This window comes from Lampris incognitus, chromosome 14, assembly GCF_029633865.1.
Source record: "Lampris incognitus isolate fLamInc1 chromosome 14, fLamInc1.hap2, whole genome shotgun sequence".
In the NCBI taxonomy this organism is placed as follows: domain Eukaryota; kingdom Metazoa; phylum Chordata; class Actinopteri; order Lampriformes; family Lampridae; genus Lampris; species Lampris incognitus.
Window position 1 is genome coordinate 6,143,645 of NC_079224.1, and position 15,913 is coordinate 6,159,557.

At 51.0% G+C, this 15,913-nt stretch overlaps 1 protein-coding gene across 1 annotated transcript in view; it reads left to right on the plus strand.

Annotated features, from left to right (window-relative positions):
- LOC130123528 (5'-AMP-activated protein kinase subunit gamma-1-like) overlaps positions 1-15,913 on the plus strand; it is a 44,015-nt gene that overhangs the window by 3,275 nt on the left and 24,827 nt on the right. The window contains exons 2-3 of the mRNA XM_056292719.1: positions 1,572-1,643; positions 11,907-12,159. Of these exons, the coding sequence (XP_056148694.1) occupies positions 1,572-1,643; positions 11,907-12,159 (325 nt within the window). The remainder of the gene's footprint in view (positions 1-1,571; positions 1,644-11,906; positions 12,160-15,913) is intronic.

A 15,913-nucleotide genomic window follows, 5' to 3' on the forward strand; every position in this document is an offset into this window, starting at 1 on the left:
GTTTCTCATGTTGTGTTGTCGCCCCCTCCTTTACCGGAGCACCAGATCCCACACCACCCGTGTCAGTAACCCTTTCTGTAACATGCAGTCAGGCTGCTGACCAGCTGACCCGCCCATATACACCTTACAGTCTTGTGTTATCCGGCACTTTCTGGACTGTGTCTGTAACACATGCCTCCATGTGTACATACTCTGTGGGTCTGTAGTGTTGTTAGTTTTTTGTTTGGTTTTTTTTGGGGGGGCGTGTCCTTGTGTTAAAACCCTTCTGTTGTCTTACGGGTCGAAATGACCCATAGCCGAGTTTACCAGCAGAGAAAAGACTCTAAATGATCTTTTTTCAACCTGAAATGTGACGACTTTTCCTGCATTACAACAAGTCAAGCAGTGTTTGTGTTCATATGTCCATGAAAGCTGTACACCACTAGGGGTCATGTGTGACCCCAAGACATGTGTGGGTCATGTGTGACCCTACAAAAACGAGGGGTGTCCACTGATTAAATGCAGTCTTTCTGCACTGTGCAGAGGGAGAACCCAGATAGGCCCACAGTTTGTGATGGCTGACGGGTTGTTTCTTGGGCAGGAGGGTTGTGTGTCGGCGAGGACCTGGCGGTACGGTGCGTATCACGATACGGGGATGTGAGTCAATATATCCTGATGTGTTGTGGTTTCATAGGCCTGTGTTCTTTGTGCTTATGCTACTTCCTGTCTCGGTTCACGTTGTTGTGTTGCAGTGGAAGAGTCACGTGGCTGAAGACGGATTACAACACTGTTGTCTAGCGGCCGTGGGGTTACACACAACACGACACGTTTGTCATGAGCATGTAAACAAAAATCGATGTGGTGGTTTTGAGAATCGATGCAGTATCACGGCAGATAATATCACCATCCTCGAGTGTGTTGATATTTTCTTCCGCCCCTATGAGTGACAGCTTGTTTGAATGACGGCCCGTTGCTTTAATTGAGAGGTTTAATGAAGGCGGCTCAGGGACGACTCTGAAGACCAGGGCGGTGTACACAATGTGTGGACAACACGAGGGGTAAGCCAGCGTGCGGGAACCTCATCGTGTCCTACTACACAGGATGATAAAGCTGAACTTTGGCTCGATACAGATCTGTATGGTCGTGCAGCTATTGCGCAATTACACCAGCTCGCTGCACCAGAAGCTCGATCTTATCTCCCCTCCACCTAAATGGAAACTACAACCGAGTCCTTGGTATGGGGAAGACGGAGCACGTCAGGTGTTGCACCACGGTCGGCCTGCATCAGTGGTGGTTAAACACGATTTTCCTCTTCGGACTTGACCGTTGAAAACCTACAGCAGGTTCTGTGACAGGTTTTTTTTTTCCTTTTGCCCTTAACTCCTCCCGGCCCGTTCGGAAAAGTCCCTGGGCTCTTGTTTTTTTTGGCATTTTAAGAGCTAAAATCAAAGCTTTTGTGGCGTGCTGGGGAGGCACGGTACCTGTCACAACACGCTGCTGGGTTTGTCTGTGGTGCTTCCTGAGCATTGAGTCATCGCTGTCGGCCTCAGCCCCTCCTCACAACAAATGTCTGTTCTGTCTGTTCTGTGCAGGACTTCAGCGCGTTTACCTCCCCGCAAGCGGATGCTGAGACTGGCGTTTCAACCAAAGATGCCACTCACAAGGTACGTTAATGGTGTCATGTAATTGTAGTATTCTTTCCCTCGCTTGCCAACGATTTTATGTTCTCGCCGCTCTTCGTGCGGATTATGGATTTCTTGTTGTCTGGTGTATTCTGCTGCGGTTCGACCACATTATCCTTTCGATCTCGGTGAGTGAGATATTACCAAGGACTATCTCGTGTCTGCTGTCCACCCTTAGTGTTTAAGGGATTGCACTGTCTTACAGTGGATGATACTCCAGTATGCTGTGTTGCAGTATGTAGTATCCAGCCCATACGCCCAGGTACGGTGTGATCACATGCAGGAAATTGACCCATGTGAAGGAGAACATCATATTTCGTCTTAGTAGGAAAATTAAGTACAATCTAGTATAAATATTAGATTGTTTTAGGGGGAACAGGGTATCCTGGTGGTAAGAGGGACGGGGGATTGAGACCTGTGCAAGCGTCTGTCCTGCAGAATGAGTCCCGGCCAGCCACAGGGGTGCTGCCCTGCAGCCCACCCTGCAGCCCACCCTGCAGCCCACCCTGCTCTCTGACCATAATACAGGGCAAAAGTGAAACGGAAAATTAACTACAGGCATTAGTCAGTTAAGTATAACGTCATTATATATATATATATATATATATATATATATATATTATTCCAATGAGTCAAGTGAATTCTTTGAGACAGTACAGGCCTGTTTCATGCCATAAGCAATCATCAGCTGTCATGTGTATGTGTGTGTATATATACTTAGCACAAAAAGTAAGGAAATGTGTGTTTGGTAGATTATTTCTTTGTTGTAACAATGCTTCTTGGCAGTAAATCTTATACTGTTGGAAAGCCTGTTTATTTGCCTTTTAAATGGGGCCACATGTGTAAGGAACATGCATTTATGGGATGAGCAGCAGAGCTGAGTGTGTGGGTGGCGACCATGAAAAATTTGCCAAATCTTCTCTGCCAATGCCAAACAGCTTATCTTGCTGTTGATATTGACTCTTGTTTTGAGCTTCTGGCACCCCAGGTGCTGACAATCAGGTGCCTGATATAAGATTTATTGCCAAGAAGCATCGTTACAACAAAGACATAATCTACCAAACACACATTTCCTTACTTTTTGTGCTAAGTTTATATATATATATATATACACACACACACATTAGCAGCTGATGAGTGAGAGACGCATGAAACAGGCCTGTACTGTCTCAAAGAATTTACTTGACTCATTGGAATAATATATATATATAAATATATACACACACACACATACATACATACAGTGGTGCTTGAAAGTTTGTGAACCCTTCAGTATTTTCTATATTTCTGCATAAATATGACCTAAAACATCATCAGATTTTCACACTAGTCCTAAAAGTAGATAAAGAGAACCCAGTTAAACAAATGAGACCAAAATATTCTACTTGGTTACTTATCTATTGAGGAAAATGACCCAGTATTACATATCTGTGAGTGGCAAAAGTATGTGAACCTTTGCTTTCAGTATCTGGAGTGACCCCCCCCCCCCCCCTTGTGCAGCAATGACTGCAACTAAACGTTTCTGGTAACTGTTGATCAGTCCTACACACCGGCTTGCAGGAATGTCAGCCTGTTCCTCCGTACAGAGCAGCTTCCACTCTGGGATGTTGGTGGGCTTCCTCACATGAACTGCTCGCTTCAGGTCCTTCCACAACATTTCGATTGGATGGTCAGGACTTCGACTTGGCCGTTCCAAAACATGAACTTTATTCTTCTTTAAGGAGAGGCTGACGTGCCCTTTCTGAACACATTTTTTAACATTGGGAGTTTGAATCATAACCGAAAATGGGCGTGGTTTTATGAATTCAAAGCTATTGGCTACTGTCTCCCTGGGTGATCGCATGGGTGGGGCTCGGTACCGCTCGTCACTTGCCGTAGAAAAAGATGGTGGTAGGCCTACGGCACAGCAGTGCAATACAACTTGGCGAATAATATGTTCGATGGTACAAATAACTGTTAGATAGATAGATAAATAGACAGATAGATAGACAGACAGACAGACAGACAGACGGATAGATAGATAGATAGATAGATAGATAGATAGATAGATAGATAGATAGATAGATAGATAGATAGATAGACAGATAGATAGATAAGATAGATAGACAGATAGATAGATAGAGAGCAATACGTCGTAGCAAGATCGATAATAAAGTCTCAACAAAACAGCACAAACTGGAGCCAGGTAGCTAGCAGGAGGGGGTGAAAGAAGGGCTTCTCCGTGGTTTTATAGCATCTCGCTAGGGACACACCCTATATGCAGACTGACTGGTGTCTGCGTATCCACCGGCCACAGTTTGTCATTGGACACCATCTACAGTCAATCACAGATCTCTCTCAAGTGGCCGCAGACGCGCTGTTTTGGCCACTGAATTGCTCCGTGGTCACATCCCAACTCGGAACACAGCCTATCAATAGGAACACAGCCTATCAATAGGAACACAGCCTATCAATAGGAACACAGCCCATCAATAGGAACGTAGCCTATCAATAGGAACACAGCCTATCAATAGGAACACAGCCTATCAATAGGAACACAGCCTATCAATAGGAACACAGCCTATCAATAGGAACACAGCCTATCAATAGGAACATAGCCTATCAATAGGAACACAGCCTATCAATAGGAACACAGCCTATCGATAGGAACACAGCCTATCAATGGCACTTTTCAGATTGATGTCAGTATCACTTTAACCATTCTTTGATAGAACGACTTGTGTGCTTAGGGTCGTTGTCTTGCTGCATGACCCACGTTCTCTTGAGATTCAGTTCACAGACAGATGTCCTGACAGTTTCCTTAAGAATACGCTGGTATAATTCAGAATTTGTTGTTCCATCACTGATGGCAAGCCGTCCTGGCCCAGAGGCAGCAAAGCCGGCCTAAACCATGATACTACCACCACCATGTTTCACAGATGGGATAAGGTTCTTATGCTGGGATGCAGTTTTCTTTCTCCAAACATAACGCTTCTCATTTAAACCAGAAAGTTCTGTTTTGGTCTTATCCGTCTACAAAATATTTTTCCAGTAGCCTTCTGGCTGGTCCACGTGAACTTTAGTAAACTGCAGACGGGCAGCAGTGTTCTTTTTGGAGAGCAGTGGCTTTCTCCTTGCAGCCCTGCCATGCACACCGTTGTTGTTCAGTGTTCTCCTGATGGTGGACTCATGAGCATTACCATTAGCCCATGTGAGAGAGGCCTTTAGCTGCTTAGAAGTTACCCTGGGTTCCTTTGTGACCTGGCCGACTATTACACACCTTGCTCTTGGAGAGATCTTGGATGGTCCACCACTCCTGGGGAGGGTGACAATGGTCTTGAATTTCCTCCATTTGTACACAATCTGTCTGACTGTGGATTGGTGGAGTCCAAACTCTTTAGAGATGGTTCTGTAACCTTTTCCAGCCTGATGAGCATCAACAACACTTTTTCTGAGCTCCTCAGACATCTCCTTTGTTCTTGCCATGGGACACTTCCACAAACGTGTTGTGAAGACCAGACTGTGGTAGATCCTGTTCTTTAAATAAAACAGGGTGCCCCCTCACACCTGACTGGCATCCCATTGATTGGAAACACCGGACTCTGATTTCACCTTCAAATTACCTGCTGATCCTACAGGTTCACATACTTTACCACTCACAGATATGTAATACTGGATCATTTTCCTCAATAAATAAATGACCAAGTAGAATATTTTGGTCTCATTTGTTTAATTGGGTTCTCTTATCTACTTTTAGGACTTGTGTGAATATCTGATGATGTTTTAGGTCATATTTATGCAGAAATATAGAAAATTCTAAAGGGTTCATAAATTTCAAGCACCACTGTGTGTGTGTGTGTGTTTGTGTGTGTGTATATACATACATATATGTATGTGTGTGTGTGTGCGTATATATATACTATTGTAGTGGTTATGGGGCTACATAATTCCCCTTATTGAGCTGGTAGAAACGTTTGTTTACAGCTGCTGTTTCCTCGGTTCGGGTTTACAGTGACACACTTCCGCTGCGCGGGTTTTTTGGGTTGTTGTTGTAATGGTGGAAGGAATAAATGGTGCACGTTGTGTAGCCGAAAGAGAAAGTTGTCACGACTCCTGCTTGAGCTCCTCTACACTGGTGACCCCGACGTTTGTCTCTTGGTAGTTATCAGAGACAATCTTTCGAACGAACACGGTTGACGAAATCAACACGGTTTCTCTCAAATTGCCAGAGTTCTGGGAGTCATCGGCAACGCCGTGGTTCGCCCAGGCGGAAGCGCAGTTTGCTATCCGCAGAATAACGGATGATGCTACTAAATACTACCACGTGGTATCGGCGCTCGGGTGTTCGACTGCAACTAGAGTGGTGAGTCTCCTCACAAATCCTCCAGCGGCAGACAAATACAAGGGGCTCAAAGATCACCTCTTGAAGATGTTTGAACTTTCCGACGCCGAGAGGGCCCACCGCCTCTTTTCTCTGCAAGGCTTGGGTGACAGACGCCATCCGAGCTCATGGACACAATGCTGAATCTGCTGGGACCGGCGCACACGCCTGATTTCCTCTTTGTCCAACTGTTTCTGCGACAACTGCCTGCTCAGGTGCGGACCGCTTTGGCTAACACAAGCATTACCGATTGCCGCAAGCTAGCTGAAGAAGCTGACAAGTTCTTCCTGGCCAGCCGACAGCAGCACTGCGCGTCCGCGCTCACCCCTGCCCACCCCCACACGCCACCACCTGGTGACTCCATGGTGGTCGCCACGGCAACCCCCGGTCGGCGACAGGAGCCCGGCCTGTGCTTTTACCATGCAAAGTTCGGGGCCAGGGCGAAAAAGTGCACCTCCCCGTGCAATTTCAGCTAGTCGGGAAACGCCAAGGCCGGCGCTCACTAGTGGCCATGGGCGTCGGCGTGGAGGACAACAGGCTACTTTTCCTGCGAGACTCCACCTCGGGGCGGCGTTTCCTATGCGACACTGGGGCGCAGAGGAGTGTCGTACCTGCATCGAGTGTGGACGCCCTGTCGGGCGCTCACGGCCCTCCCATGGAAGCTGCTAACGGCAGCTCTATCCGTACGTACGGCACGAGGCACATTGACATGTGTTTGAACGGACAGCGGTTCAGCTGGGATTTTGTCACCGCCGAAGTGGCATTTCCCCTCCTCGGTGCAGATTTCCTTTGTGCTCATGGGCTGCTGGTGGACGTCAGGAATCGACGCCTGACTGACGCCGTCACCTTCGCTTCACATGCGTGTGCACTCAGCGATACAGGCTCCGTCAGGCTGTCCAGCATGCTCTCCAACGAGGACGTGTTTCTCCATCTTCTCTCCGAGTTCCCTGACCTCACTCAGCCCACATTCTCGTCATCTATGACCAAACATGGGGTTGAGCACCACATCGTCACCACCGGCCCGCCGGTGCACGCCCGAGCTCGGCGCCTCGACCCGACCAAGCTCTCTGTCGCCAAGGCGGAGTTTGAGAACATGGAGCGCCTCGGCATCATCCGCCACTCCAGCAGCCCGTGGGCTTCACCCCTCCACATAGTGCCTAAGCCTGGTGGTGGGTGGCGTCCATGTGGTGACTACCGTCGGCTCAATGACGCAACAACACCGGACCGCTACCCGGTCCCTCACATCCAAGATTTCTCTGCCCACCTGGCTAGGAAAGTGATCTTTTCCAAGGTGGACCTCGTCCGTGGATACCACCAGGTGCCCGTCCATCCCGCTGATGTCCCCAAAATGGCTGTGACAACTCCGTTCGGACTGTTCGAGTTTCTGCGCATGCCGTTTGGGCTTAAGAACGCCGCGCAGTCCTTCCAACGCCTCATGGACTCAGTGTTGCGGGACCTGCCTTTCCTCTTTGTGTACCTGGATGACATCCTGGTCGCTAGCACCTCCGTGTCCGAGCACTTGTCCCACCTCAGAGCCCTTTTCGAGAGACTCAGCCTGCACGGGTTGATAGTTAACCCGGCCAAATGCCAGTTTGGTCTGAGCACCATCGACTTCCTGGGCCACCGGGTCACCAAGGATGGGGCGGCCCCCCTTCCATCTAAGGCGGAGGCTGTCGCAGACGTTCCACGCCCACACACAGCCCAGTCCCTCCGGGAGTTCATTGGCATGGTGTCCTCCTACCACCGGTTCATCCCCCGGGCTGCCGATCTCCTCCGCCCCCTATGTGAGGCTCTGAAGGGCAAAGTCCCCAAACAAGCTGTGGACTGGTCTGCAGAGCAGGACAAGGCTTTTAAGGATGTGAAGGCCGCCCAGGCTGACGTGGCGATGCTGGCACACCCTGTGTCTGGAGCGCCCATCGCCATCACGACGGATGCTTCGGACTACGCTGTCGGCGCGGTTTACGAGCAGTGGGTGAGCGGTGCGTGGCAGCCGCTCGCCTTCTTCAGCCGGCAGTTGAACCTGAGGGAGCGCAAATACAGCAGCTTTGATCGTGAGCTGCTTGGCCTTTTCCTCGCTGTTAGGCACTTTCGTTTCCTACTGGAGGGCCGTCAGTTCACGGCTTTCGTCGATCACAAACCGCTGGTGTTCGCGATGGCCAAGGTGGCAGAGCCCTGGTCAGCCCGCCAGCAGCGACAGTTGGCCTACATCTCAGAGTTTACCACCGACGTGAGGCATGTCGCTGGGAAGTCCAACGCGGTCGCCGACTGTCTCTCCCGGGCCATCGCTGGTGCCGCCCATTTGGGACTCGACTACAGCCAGATGGCGGCTGACCAGGCCGCCGATCCAGGAGTGCAGGCATGCAGGACCGCCGACACAGGGCTGCAGTTGGAGGATGTGGCTTTCGACGACGCCGGCGCCACGCTTCCGTGCGACGTCTCTACGGGTCAGCCCCGACCAGTTGTTCTGACTGCTTGGAGGCGACGGGTCTTCGACGCAGTCCATGGGCTGTCTCACCCTGGCAGAAAGCCTTCACAGAGGTTGGTGGCGGCAAAGTTTGTCTGGCATGGACTCAAAAAGGATGTGAGGGACTGGGCTGACACCTGTGTGGAGTGCCAACGCTCCAAAGTGCTCCGGCACGTCAAAGCGCCCCTGATACCTTTCACGGTACCTGAGAGGAGGTTCGACCACGTGAATGTGGACCTGGTAGGCCCCCTACCCCCCTCCCGTGGTTTCACATACCTGCTCACCATGGTCGACAGGACCACGCGATGGCCAGAGGCCGTCCCGCTTTCGTCCACGACAGCGCCTGAGGTTGCCCGAGCGTTCATCGGAACCTGGGTGACCGCTTTGGCACCCCATCTGACCTCTCCTCGGACAGAGGGCCGCAATTCACGTCAGCGTTCTGGGAGGAGATCACCTCGGGTTTAGGGGTGAGGCTCCATCGCACCACAGCGTATCACCCTCAGGCGAATGGATTGGTCGAGAGGTTCCATCGCTCGATGAAGGCCGCATTGCAGGCTACCCTCAAGGACGACCGCTGGGTCGACAAACTGCCTTGGGTCATGCTTGGGCTCAGGACGGCCCCCAAGGAGGACCTCAAGTCCTCATCCGCCGAACTGGTCTACGGACAGCCACTTCGGGTCCCGGGGGATTTCCTTCCCACCGCCACAGCTCCCTGGTCCGCCAGCTGCCAACGGACTGCGCTGCAGGAGGAAGCCAGGGCTTCCTCCCCACTTCTCAGCATGGCGGCTCTCAGTCCTATGTCCCCACGGAGCTGCGTCGGCGGGGTGTGTTTTCATCCGTCACGGCGCGCACCGCGGTCCCCTGCAGCCACCCTACGACGGCCCATTTCGGGTACGGGACACTGGACATAAGCACTTTGTGGTGGAGGTTGGCAGCAGGCTGGAGCGGGTTTCTGTGGACCGCCTCAGGCCTGCTCACCTGGACTTAGACCGCCCTGTTGGTCTGGCCCTGCCCCCACGGCGGGGGCGCCCCCCGGCCCTGCCCCCCTCCCCCGGCGAGCCGCCCCCTTCTTCCCCAGCCCCTCCCTTTCCCCGGTCCAGCTGTGAGGACTCTGCTGCTTTGCCTGCGGTTAACCAGCCCCCAGCTCCTGTTCAGCGGAGCCGTTGGGGCAGAGAGATCCACCCCCCTCGCCACAGGGACTTTTACTATTAAGGCGAATTCTGGGGGGACGTGTGTAGTGGTTATGGGGGTACATAATTCCCCTTATTGAGCTGGTAGGAACGTTAGTTTACAGCTGCTGTTTCCTCGGTTCAGGTTTACAGTGACACACTTCCGCTGTGCGGGTGGTTTGTTGTTGTTGTAATGGTGGAAGGAATAAATGGTGCACGTTGTGTAGCCGAAAGAGAAAGTTGTCATGACTCCTGCTTGAGCCCCTCTACACTATATATATATATGTGTGTGTGTGTGTGTGTATACTATATATATATGTGTGTGTGTGTGTGTGTGTGTGTGTGTGTGTGTATACTATATATATATGTGTGTGTGTGTGTGTGTGTGTGTATATTTCAGTGAGCCTCTGCCGGCTCACTTGCCTTAACGTGCTCTTGCACAATGACAGGGTTGTTGTCAAACAGAAGAGATGGGTGTGTGCCGTCGTTCACAGACTCGTCACCTGATTGGCCCAGAGGAAAATGTGTGTATGCAATATGGCCGGCCTTAAGCAAATACTGTCTGCACCATTCGCTGAACAGACTAGATAAAAACAACTCTTTCTCTTTTTTCCTCTTGTTGTTTTTCCCACACAGCAGTAATTGCTGTCTGCTCTGTGAACCATCGTGCGATGTATTTTATGTTTTCCTAAAAACTTGTCCCTAAGTGACGTCATCGAAACACTCCTGCTACATTTTACTGTGTGCTCTGTATATATAGACTTAAGTTCTTAATATTGGCAAACATTGCATGTCCTAGTCCTGCACTCTGCCGTTGCCCTCACACAGTCGGGAGTCTTGCAGCCTGCACAGCCCTGCAGGCTGGTCGGCAGTGGGAGGTGGGAGGTGGGTTAGTGGTGGGAGGTGGGTCAGCGATGGGAGGTGAGTCAGCAGTGGGAGGGGCCTGTCTAGCTGGATTAGTTGGCCTTGCTCGTGTTTTGTTTCAGCGGCTTTTCAGGGAAAGTGGGGTGTTTCTGGGTATTTCTAAGTGCTTTCATGATGTTGACGCTGTAAACATAAAGCTGCACACCTTGTTCTGCTCATATGGAAGGATATTGTGCTGCTCCTCTTCAACTGAAACAAGTGCTGCTCCACCCTGCTTTGGCTGCTGCTCTTCTGGCGGTATGCAGCGTGGTGCTGTTAGGGACCTCAGCCCCTAGGGAGATGAGGGTACCGTGCATCGCCCTGCCCGGCTGTCCCACCGTAGGACATGATGCAGCTGCTTATTGAAAAATGGAGACATGGGAGAGAAGTTGTGTGTTAAATCTGTGTGCTGGGGGGCGTCCGGGTAGTGTAGCGGTCTATTCCGTTGCCTACCAACATGGGGATCGCCAGTTCGAATCCCTGTGTTACCGCCGGCTTGGTCGGGCGTCCCTACAGACACAATTGGCTGTGTCTGCAGGTGGGAAGTGGTATGTGTCCTGGTCACTGCACTAGCGCCTCCTCTGGTTGTTCGGGGGGGAGGGGGAACTGGGAGGAATAGCGGGATCCTCCCACACGCTACGTCCCCCTGGTGAAACGCCTCACTGTCAGGTGAGAAGGTGCAGCTGGTGACTCCACATGTATGGGAGGAGGCATGTGGTAGTCTGCAGCCCTCCCTGGGTCGGCAGAGGGGGTGGAGCAGAGACTGGGACGGTAGAGGGGGGTAATTGGCCGGGTGACCAGCCTTGTGATAGGGCTGTACAATAAATGACCAAAAAGTCCTGTTCCAAGCATTACAGCTGCAGGGTGAGTAAAGGCGTCATGCCACTGTATTGTTATGAGGGTGGGGTAGCTGCAGGCAGGTGAGGCTGAAGAGGTCACTGAGATGATGAAGAAACATTTCTCCCACTAAACGTCGAGTCCACATGAACTGATTCATCTTTCTGTGTCTGCAGTTATGACCCAGTAGTTTTCTGTTAGTCAGTGTTGTGATTTTGCTGCTTTTTTTATTTATTGGTTGCATGAGGTAATATGATGCTGCTGACTACTCGGTGTCTTATCTGGGAAAAGAAGAAATGACTGGTGTGGTCCCAGACCAAGTGCTTCCTGTCATTTTACAATACATGTTGTCTCTGCTTCTTGCTGATTCACATTTGTTTTTCCTGTTTTTGTGGAGTTTTGCAAATAATCCGTGCAGCTTATCACTGACCATCGTGACACTGTAAGAGCACTGCACATAAACCAGGTCTTCAGAAGGACGCGAGGAAAACTCTGATGTTCTTCCCCCTCAGGGAGACGCTGCGCCCAGTCCCACCAGAGGAGTGTTTGTGAGAGGCCCAACCAGCACCAGTCTGCCTGCTTGTCCGCTGTCTGCACCAGTGCAATCTAAAACAAGCCCAGGTTCCCCCAAAACCATCTTCCCTTACCCATCCAACCAGGACTCGCTGCCCAAATCCCCCCGGCGCCTGAGCTTCAGCGGCATCTTCCGCTCATCGTCCAACCCGGCCCCTGCTGGCACCAAGCTCTTCTCTAGGACAAGGAAAGGTAAGCGCAGACCGTGCACCTGAGAGGCTTACGGGACACCGGACACCCTCTGGCACTGCCGTTAGGTAGAAACTGAATACATTTTCTGCACTTGAGTGTCAGTGTGTCAATGCTGGGAAATGCCAGCGTGCTGCAGTGAGGCCGTGGCTGTTTAAGTAACTTTTGATGAACAGAAAGACGGTCACAGAAAACAAAGAAAATGCAATGAAGCATCGAAAAAGACTTGTCACGGGGGCGTCCGGGTGGCGTGGCAGTCTAGTCCGTTGCCTACCAACACGGGGATCGCCGGTTCAAATCCCCGTGTTACCTCCGGCTTGGTCGGGCGTCCCTACAGACACATTTGGCCGTGTCTGCAGGTGGGAAGCCGGATCTGGGTATGTGTCTTGGTCACTGCACTAGCGCCTCCTCTGGTTGGTTGGGGTGTCTGTTCGGGGGGGCGGGGGAATGCGTGATCCTCCCACGCACTACGTCCCCCTGGTGAAACTCCTCACTGTCAGGTGAAAAGAAGTGGCTGGCGACTCCACATGTATCAGAGGAGGCATGTGGTAGTCTGCAGCCCTCTCCGGATCAGCAGAGGGGGTGGAGCAGCGACCAGGACGGCTCAGAAGAGTGGGGTAATTGGCCAAGTACAACTGGGGGGAAAAAGGGGAAAAAGACTTGTCACGGACAGTCACTGGCCTTTGTCTTGCTCAGCTTAGCCAGCCCAGAACTAAAATGGCGTGCATGCAAATGAGCCTCAGCAGTTTACTGGTATCGGAGACATGATTACTTGAGGGAAGGCGTTCCCAGTAATGTTGCTGGGAACGCCGCCGGCTGACCGCTCACAGACTGGCGTGACATGCCTGTGCTGTGACCCACATGGGTGTTGACGTTGTTCTCACAGCAGCAACACAAGAAGGAAGCACTGTTCTAGAGGAAAGAAGACGTTAGGTGAGACTGACAGAAAGATTGGTATCGTTAAAGTTTTGTTTTTTGTTACCTTTCTTACGTACTAGCTAGAGCCATAAACCTGAGCTGATGAGTCCGGATACTTCGTGTAGTAACTTGCATAAAACTACCCGAGTTTGAAGTGACAGAAACACGTGCAGGGAAGACTTCGGTGGTTCACGTCCTAAACCAGTGTTGCGTCGATGCAGCAGTAAAAACCTGGTCTCGCTGCAGAACAGTGTCGGGACGTGTCGGACACCTGGTCTGTTATGGACTGAGGGTCTTTTCACCCTCACAAGCATACTAATCCATGCAACTGCTTCAGCAAAAGTGAAAAAGGGACATTTTGGTCAAGGAGGCATTTCTTCATCGCTCTTCTTCTGTGCTTGAATCTTGTACTACAATGCCGGTTGGTCAGATTGAGGTGCCTGGTTGGCATCTAACAGCGGGGCCGTAGCACACAGCACATTCTCCATAATCTGAAACGTTATTATTGAAAGAAAATTCCATTATGGTAATGGGTCCTACACGCCCAACACTGAGAGGAAACGGGAAAGAGTCTCGGCCCGTCCGGTGCCAGCGTTATCATGGCAGGCTGCACACGGTGAAGAATGGATCATAAAAGGCAGCGACTCGGCCGTAACGTCTTCGTGTACTTGACTTGACTGTTGCGTAACAAACTCTAGCTCGTTTGACATGGAAACATGGCTGCTGGCGGGGGGATCAGAAGCTGAGGAGGTGAGTCATGTTCCTGGACTCGCACACAACCATTCTTCTCCCACTCCTCTCAGAGGATTGTCTGGCACTTGATAGTGGAACGGCTCTGCCAGGCCAGGCCTCATGTTCAGCAGTCCACATGTTGAGCTTCCTTTGGAAACTGTTACCGCTGGTAACTGAGCGAAAACACACCCGAACACGTGGACTTCCCGCTCTTGTTTTCAGGCAGGGGAGGTGTCCTCGCGTCCTCTCCACTGGCCTGCAGTCACGTGGTTTTGGTATGAAAGCACTAACAGGGTTTAGGTCTCCTCTCATTTCAGTGCTGCAGATTTGTCGTCTGTTTTTTTAAGTGCCACATTTGTGCCACCAGGGTGTGCCAGTGAGCTGGTTTTGTGTTACTCCAGCTGTTCCGCCCTCCAAACTAGTTTCAGTTTTTATCTTGCTGTCAAGGAACTGCTGTAACATGACGTACACGTTTCACATCACAAACTGTCATTATTGTGTTACTACAAAACTTTCTAGGCAGCCACAGTGTTGATATTGTGTGTTACCACGGCCCCAGCTGATATTGTGTGTTACCACGGTCCCAGCTGATATTGTGTGTTACCACGGTCCCAGCTGCCCGTCATGTAATCATGACCACATCATCTATTTTGAGCTGTTCAGAATATGCATGTTCATTTTGTCTGGACATTGTCAGTGGCTGCTGGATACAACTACCGCTCTTTCATGGCCTTATCTGGAAGTGACCACAGCCTTACAGGCTCATTCACACACACACACACACACACACACACACACACACACACACACACACACACACACACACACACACACACTTTCTCGCTCTTCCTCTCTCACTCCGTCTCGCTCACTCTCTTTCCTCCTCTCTTTCTTTCTCTTGCTCGTCCTCTCTCTCTCTCTCTCTCTCTCTTGCCCTCTCTCTCTTCCGCTCGCTTGCTCTCTTTCGCTCTCTCGCCCCCTCTCTTTCTCATTGTCTGTCTTTATCTCTTGCTTTCTCGCTCGCTCTGTCGTTCTCTTTATCTTTCTCATTGTCTCTCTTTATCTCTTGCTCTCTCGCTGTCTAGCTCTCATTTTCTCTTTATTGCTCCCTCTCTCTTTCTCATTCTCTCTGTCTGTCTGCCTGCCTGTGTGTCTGCCTGTCTGTCTGTCTGCCTGTCTGTCTGCCTGTCTGTCTGCCTGTCTGTCTGCCTGTCTGTCTGTCTGCCTGTGTGTCTGCCTGTGTGTCTGTTGCTACTGCTGGCTGTGTTGTCAGTAAATAAAAGACCTCAGCAGTTGTGATTTGCCTCGTTCAGAGAGCACGGTCCTTACAAGGGAAGAATCGCTGGGTGAGGAGGTTTAAGGTAGGCTGTTAAAACAAGACTTAAAGGATGTTTCTCCACCCGAACAAAACACCGCCGTGCAGTGTTTAACCCCCTGCTGGTGAGTAGCGGCTTCAGTAATAAAGACCTCTCTGGAATAACATGACCAGAACTGGAAAATGCCGAGCAGAGGTATCCTACGTTAGGAAGCGGTGCGAGGAGAGGTATCCTACGTTAGGAAGCGGTGCGAGGAGAGGTATCCTACGTTAGGAAACGGTGCGAGGAGAGGTATCCTACGTTAGGAAGCGGTGCGAGGAGAGGTATCCTACGTTAGGAAGCGGTGCGAGGAGAGGTATCCTACGTTAGGAAACGGTGCGAGGAGAGATATCCTACGTTAGGAAACGGTGCGAGGAGAGGTATCCTACGTTAGGAAGTGGTGCGAGGAGAGGTATCCTACGTTAGGAAGCGGTGCGAGGAGAGGTATCCTACGTTAGGAAGCGGTGCGAGGAGAGGTATCCTACGTTAGGAAGCGGTGCGAGGAGAGGTATCCTACGTTAGGAAGCGGTGCGAGGAGAGGTATCCTACGTTAGGAAACGGTGCGAGGAGAGGTATCCTACGTTAGGAAGCGGTGCGAGAAGTATCCTACATTAGGAAGCGGTGCGAGGAGAAGTATCCTACGTTAGGAAACGGTGCGAGGAGAGGTATCCTATGTTAAGGAAACGGTGTGAGGAGAAGTATCCTACGTTAGGAAACGGTGCGAGGAGAGGTATCCTACATTAGGAAGTGGT